A 7,339-nucleotide genomic window follows, 5' to 3' on the forward strand; every position below is an offset into this window, starting at 1 on the left:
GTTCCCAGATATAGGCCTGTAACTTAATTTTTCACAGAATAAGAAAAAAGGAAGTGTGTGGGTGTATGTGTCTGTTTGGAGGTCTATGCAACCTCTCCATCTAGCTAACACAAGATATTCTCTTCAAAACGCATTCTAATGTATTAATCTATAGCTCACAATTTGTTAGTCATTCACTGTCACATGCAGCGAAAGTTCATTCTTATGTTCTTTGTTAGTTTAATGTGGGCCACTATCAAGAGAGAGCTGACACTGCTGTTAAAATACACCCCCTCCTCTCCTGCCAGTGAAACAAAAGAGAAACAACAGGCTTGCTCTGGAACATGGTGATCTATAGTTCTCTCATACAGTTACAGCAGCTGCTCCTATGGGGATCGGCTACCCAAAACTGTGAGCCAAAAAAGTGAATAGTTGCCTCGCTCTGTGCCGGCAATTCGATTTAACTGGCATTCTGTGTCTTAAAAACCAGCTTTGAACAAAAACCATGTCCCACGCCTGGGGTATTTCAGTGTAATTGAGTACACGATAGCACGAGTTATAATCAGTCTCATGTGCACTATTTTGAATTTTTCGATTCAGTTCATCTGGTATTGATCACAAATGCTTGTCAAGGTTCTATCCATGGGCCTACTGCGTCGTGCTTTCCAGCCAGATCAGTCCCTACAGATGTGTAACAGCTCATAGGTACAGCCATTCCAAAACATATGTAGCTCAGTGTTTTAAAAGGTCAAAGACAAACTGAAAATGTGGTAATATCTTCCCACCTGCACCTCACAGTCATTTCAGAAAAACATTTTCTTTCACTTCCCTAAAGTACTTTGGAGTGGGTAGGTCTGTATTTGTCTCAGCACAAAGATGTGGTTTGGTACAATAGGTATTGAAAATGATAATGTCTCGTGTAGGCCCCATGACAGTGTTTCAGGTCAATGTTGTATGAAATAGCACTTCATCTGCATCTCCTTTCCCAAACAGTCAAAACAATTCCTGCCAAGTAATTTAAAATAAAAATAATTAAATGATGACATAAATATATTGCATCACACCTACAACAAATTGCAAATTAATGAGCTGTTGGTGAATAGTGTGTGTCAGTGCACCTTAACACTGATTACTCATTCATTCTCAGCGAGAGATTATTTACATAGTACACAGCACGTAGTAGTTCAATGATTCAAGCATGAGTAAGGTTCTTAGCTCAACCAGCTTATTTCAAACGTCATTGGCATTCCATTTCAAGTAGGAGAGTTGTCATCTCCCTGGTGGACATGCTGCACAGGGAAAGTTGGACGGACTGGGCTCCACTCTTTAGTGGGTGAGTCATTCTTTGAGAATGCAATTTCACATTGGAGATTGTGCACTTGGGAGGAGACCCCCCCCCCCCACCACCACCACCAACTCACACACACACACACACACACACACACACACACACACACACACACACACACACACACACACACACACACAAACATACCGACACGTGCACACGCACAAACCCACAGAGACACACTCACACAGGGACACATGCCACACACACTCTCTCATACACTCACACACGCACATACTCAAACGACCCCCATCCTTCGGACTGTAGCCAGCCCTGCTCCAGTATTGGGGCGATGTGAGGTGGGACTGGGTTGGACTGGGGACACAGAAGGCTTTGTCTCTGCCAGTTCCAAGCTGTGTCAACTGCAGCACGACAGCTTTCCTCTCAGAGAACAACAACAGCAACCACACATGGCAGCGCCCAGAGAGAGCACCAGAGCGGATACCGCGTTGGGCTGGCCAGACAGCCTTCCGTCTCCGATTCCAACACCGTGATCTCACGGGCCGGCCGTATGAGCTCCAGGAGAATGAGACACAAGAGAACTCAGCTTGGCTTCCGCCGCTTTTACTCTCGTAGCCTCCGGACCCTCCTCACTGTCATATAGTGAGATTAGAATATCTCTCCCTCCTGGGTGTTATATGAAAAGAGATATATCAGGGGCCGCAGTCACTCATGTGTCCGCAGGCTTGGGCTGTGTCTCAGCAGGAGAAAATTTCAGAGTTTTGTGTGATATCCCCACTAGGAGTGAATTTTGCTTCTACATCTTCCTTGCAGACCATGTTCATGGTTCAGTGGTCTTTACTGCCACCCTGTGGCTTAAAGAGGCAGTCTGCCATTCACAAAAGGTTGTTGGTATTTGACCTCAAAAGCCAGTCAAATTACACCCTTGGCCCTTCCATGCTCCTGAAACACCTGTGTTGATTGACTTTGATTACTTTTGGTTCGGTCCGAGCCACTATGTTTGTTTTCGGATTTACAGAGCCAGGACTATGTGTAACACTGAATAGACAGCTAGATGACCATGAGGAGCAATTTGTTGAACTTGACAAAAAGTGTATGGGATTAGAATCACGAACATCCAATTTAAAGGGGACGTGATCTATTTACAGACATATGTGAAAATTAAATGTGTAAATTAGGCTTCCAATTCGGTTTGTGTTCCGCAACAGTGGAAATACCTCATAACAGTTAAGAGTAAAAACATAGGCAGAAGAATCGGTAAAATGCCATCTAGAGGTAGAACACAAATAAAGGGTTTCAGGAAAGTGTCTTAAAACTAATTATTGATATTTTTAACTTCTGCGTTGTTATATTAGGTGTTATTATGAGTGTATAATGGCTTTAAATTCCACTCTTTTTTCTGTAAATTGTATTATTAATAATAAAAGGGTCTACAGTCTACAGACTCGGTAGCCTTGCAGTTTCTCATTTGAAACAGACCCTGAGTTAAATCCAAGACTTTGTATTCCGTGCCCTTGCTCTTCCTGCCTATTGCTCCCAGCTCAGTTTTCACTGGGATTATTTTCATGATGAGGTGCAATTTGGTCTGGTTATACCAGGCTTGTGTTGAGCTTTTGGAAACAATTATTTGTATTATTATTTTTGCAATTATTTCAGCCTGTGGGCACACAACTTGTCTAGTCTACTAGGAAGCTTTTGTTGCCCTTTGTCTGCCAGCCTATACAGTGAGGCAATTATCTAATTTAGTTAGATATTCTCTCAATTGGATCAGTATTAATGGCTAACCCTGCAAGACCCCTTGTTATTACAAACGTCACTTTTATCTCTCCAAAAAAACACATTTGCAAAAACGTTTTTTGGGGAAAGACCACATTTACAAAGTCAATGGGTCCTATTGTCGTGCCTTGCAATGCCATTGCATTGTAAATGGATAGGTGTGGCCATAAGGCCATAATCTCACTCTACCTGCAAACTTTCCTGGAAACACATCTACTTGTTTCATTCAACTGAATATATCAACATTGAAGTATGTAAATTCCATGAAATATTTTTTGGGGTGATTGTTAGAATATGTAGTTCATGTAAATACTAAGTGTTTGTGGAATTGATGCATCACATTAGATTTTCAGCTTGTCATTGTTGTAATTTTACAACGTTGGGTGAAAATGGTAGCTAAAATAGCATGTGCACCTTGCATTCCACTTCTCGAATGTTCAGATTCAGGATACTTACAGAAATATAATGTATTTGATGATTCACACTTTACAAATGGGTTATTTGTTATACTTTTAAGTTTAGATCCGATTTTTTTTAGCTAGCTAGCATCCAACCTATCTATTTACATTTTTGCATCCTTATCAGTTACCTTTTGATCTACATCTATGCCAACCTCTGGATAAATACTAGCCATGAGGTGACACTCTTTTAATGACTTTAAAAGTATGAAGTACTGAAGTAGTAGTCTTTAAATGCCCTTCTTACAAATGCTGGAACAATGGAACATTTCAAAGAGCCCATCAGTGGTTTGAGGTAATGCGGGTTGTGAGTCTAGAATTACAGACATTCACATTTACAGTAAGACGTGTCAAGGAAACTTCCTGAAATAATGGCACAGGCATCGTTACCATATGTGTATTGTGTTTCTTCTTCTTTCTTCCCCCTTCCCTCCGGCCAGTGGAGAGCCAATAGTAGAGATGAAGTAGGAGCCAGCCTGTTTCCCGGTGAGTCCGCCTTTACCAGCGTTCGTCACAGTGAGCGAAAGTTGTAAATATAGCTTAGTGACGGCCCACGGGCACTGGACCAGTGACGCAACAGTTTCTCCGAGCAACGGAGTACAAATACACGCCACTGGTACTGAAATCCTGCAGGGCACTAGTAGTAAGTGTACAGTTGAGCACGCAGGGTTTGAATTTTTCTTTCTGACACAGCTTTGGAGACATTTAGCTCAGGCCAATATTGCTTTTACAAAATTTCTTTTGGATTCTCGAAAGACTGGGTTTGCTTTAAAGAAGAAGGACATGCTGGCTCATCACACGCTCCTGGTAAGTCACTGTCTGTTTTCCTCGCTGGACGTTCTTCAGCACTGCACGTCATTCGCACCCCCAAGTGCTCGTCTCCCCCGCGGGATTGTCTAGCACTCCAGTACCATTTCCAGTCAAGCTGTGCTCATTCCCCTCGGCCTGAAATTTCTCGAGAAAAGTAACCGGTTGTGTATGTCTGTGTGTGTGTGTGTGTGTGAGAGAGAGGGAGTAGGCCTTGCATTCCTCATGTGGCTTATTTTCCTGAAGCGGGGCCCTGATGGCTTTCCAAGACATTCCGGATGTGGAGTTTGGCGGAGGCTGAGCACACAGAAGATAGTAGGGGAGCGCACTGGCCACAGTTTTATAACGTTACCGTTTCACCTTCAGCTTCAGCACTCTTCAGCTGACAGCTGTGTTTAGCAGTATAGCTCTGGGAAATCAAGTTTTATGAATTGATGACACATTCCGTAGGTCAAAAGTTTGGTTGAGGAGGATGTGGCCCAAAGGCCAATGATCTCATGGTGTCTGTCTCTGTCCAAACATGTCCTGCTGGGGAGAATATTAACTTAGTCTAAGATGGACTTCTGTTTCTGAAAGGCATTTACGTTTAATATTTCCAACTGCAACATAATATTGATAACCAACAAATAATAGAGGATAGGATACAAGTGCACAGTGTAGGCTATACCAGCAATAATTTGAGATCTGGCCAAAAAATTACGTTGTGTCTGCGATCGCTGTCTGTTGAGTCACACTCAGTAGGCAGGGCTGTAGCGATGAAGCCATGGATCGGTATACCGGAGCACAAGATCACAGAGCATCTCGGAAATACAATTTCCGGAGGTCCATGTACGGTGTCTGCCTACGTAATCGAGGCGGCGTTATCGGAATTGTATAAATTAGTGTTCTCACAACAGACGTGTCTAAAACAAGTCCCAGGTGCTCTGTACTGCTTGGAAATAACTGTACGTATTGACGTATTGTGACTATGTTTCAGCCTCAACGGCATTTACCGGGCACAGGACGTCCTGCGGCACTTTACAGAATGTCAGAGGGGGAAATTGCTCTTCTCCATTTAGTTCCAGAGACATTTGAGCCCAGCCACCCTGACCACACAGCTTTAAAAAGACTCTACTGTAAGAACGGAGGATACCATCTCCGATTACAACCGGACGGAACTGTCGACGGCAGTCGAAACGAAAACGACTTGAATAGTAAGAATTTCAACAATGCTCCCACAAGGACAGATGTGTTTGCCCTATGAGTGAATCAATCAAAGCATACCAATATTGTGTAATATGTTTATCTTACATGTTTCAGTGTATAATATAGTATCATATCATATCACATCAGGCACATATAATGTGGTAGCCTACAATACAACAGCCTGAAGGCCTATCATTTGGTTGAGCATACTGGTAGCCTTTGAAGAACATCTGTAGAACATCTTTTTAGTCTCACCCTTATTAACCAGGCTACATTCTCATCTTTTTCATCATCTTTGTCCCCAGCTGTTTTGAGAGTGCAAGCCGTCAGTCTTGGAGTGGTGGTCATCAAAGGCAATGAGACAGGACGTTACCTGGCAATGGATCAGGACGGACAGCTATACGGATCGGTATGTGTTGAGAAATTCAGTATCACCCCAGGAGTTTGCAAAAAAAAATTAGCAGAAGCCAGTAGTGTATTCGTATGGATCTTAGCCTTATTTGGATTCATTATTGCTGTTGGTGAGAGAAAAGAATGGTCTAGGCCTAAGCAAAAAAAAACATTCTTAACAAAGTTCTTGCAAGTGTACGTTAAAACTCTATAAGCTTATCAGAAGATCAGAGATCTAATCTATGAGTTTACACTTCACAAACTTTATTTGAGGTGTCGACTTTTACAGGAAAGTTCCACATAATTTGATTCATTCAAATTGCTTGCAGGCATCTCTCAACGATGAGTGCTACTTCCTGGAGCAAATGGAGGAGAACCACTACAATACATACAGGTCAAACAAATATCGAGATGGACAGTGGTATGTGGGACTGAAGAAGGACGGACGTTCAAAAGTGGGACCCCAAACCAGCATTGGCCAAAAGGGGGTCTTGTTCCTGCCTCGACCAGTAGGTGGCAGCTGAGTGCCATGATTCAGAAAGTAGATTGGAGGGGCTTCATCAAGATTCCAACTATTGGTCTAGTACTTGATGAAGAGTGCATTCAAGTTCAAACCTTCACTGTGTAAATATTTTGTAAAACAATATTGCCAAGACACTACCATCCACAACTGCATATACAGCCATGATAGAAACTGAGAAAAAAAGTTCTTATTTACAGTAGGCCTACATGTTTAAAGATACTCAGTGGGCTGTCTTAAGGTACTTTGTGCTACATAGTCTGATAAGAAGAACGTGATGGTCAGAGTGCTATCATGGTATCAGAACTACGCCTCTGTCACCATTTCTGTTACAGTAGCTTGTTGCAAAAGTCTACATATCCACCACTAATGTAGGCAAGTAATACACAAATCATGTAGGCATGCTGGAAGTAATTTGATCTGCATTCACCATATTTATTTTTAATAAAACATTTAATATAATTTAATTTATACATATATTATAGTCTTGTTTAGCATAATTCATGCGAACAAAAGTATACATTTTAAATTATGTAGGCTATTTATAAAACCTTGCTCAAGGGGAATCAGATGCTTTATTGACCAAAAGATCAGAAAGGTGACATAAACCTTTTTCTTGCGTAATACATATTGTATTAAAATGTAATTTTCAATAAAATCCTTTTTACAAATTTACAATTTGCCCTTTTGTACATATTGCTGTTTCTGAATTTATCAGGTTGAAACCACCTAAGGTTATATTTCACCGCAGGCCGAATCTATTAAAAATAAAAGCTTTCCTTTCACAGGAAGTATGATCAAGTCCAAGTTGTCCAGCTGCTTAGAACAGGTCTAAAAAGCACTCAGAAGACCCTCAATGAACCAGAGGGAAAACAACTAGCCTATTTGATTCGAAGCCATTATACAAATGCAGTT

At 41.6% G+C, this 7,339-nt stretch overlaps 1 protein-coding gene across 1 annotated transcript; it reads left to right on the plus strand.

The window, feature by feature from the left end:
• Nucleotides 1-4,147: 4,147 nt before the first annotated feature.
• LOC308382957 (fibroblast growth factor 1-like) lies at nucleotides 4,148-6,977 on the plus strand. The gene is made up of 4 exons (XM_080860514.1): nucleotides 4,148-4,329; nucleotides 5,306-5,522; nucleotides 5,820-5,923; nucleotides 6,234-6,977. Exons 1-4 carry the CDS (start codon nucleotides 4,306-4,308, stop codon nucleotides 6,426-6,428), a joined length of 540 nt encoding a protein of 179 aa, XP_080716640.1. The 5' UTR covers nucleotides 4,148-4,305; the 3' UTR covers nucleotides 6,429-6,977.
• Nucleotides 6,978-7,339: the final 362 nt, after the last annotated feature.

The sequence above is a fragment of the Sprattus sprattus genome, assembly GCF_963457725.1.
Source record: "Sprattus sprattus genome assembly, chromosome: 1".
In the NCBI taxonomy this organism is placed as follows: Eukaryota; Metazoa; Chordata; class Actinopteri; order Clupeiformes; family Clupeidae; genus Sprattus; species Sprattus sprattus.

What these genes read in the sequence shown, in the direction of transcription:
- LOC308382957 (XM_080860514.1), top strand. Translation starts at nt 4,306, where the DNA reads ATGCTGGCTCATCACACGCTCCTG. An exon ending in AAACGAAAACGACTTGAATA is followed by an intron (nt 5,523 to 5,819) that starts GTAAGAATTTCA and finishes CTTTGTCCCCAG; the next exon opens with CTGTTTTGAGAGTGCAAGCC. An exon ending in ACGGACAGCTATACGGATCG is followed by an intron (nt 5,924 to 6,233) that starts GTATGTGTTGAG and finishes AATTGCTTGCAG; the next exon opens with GCATCTCTCAACGATGAGTG.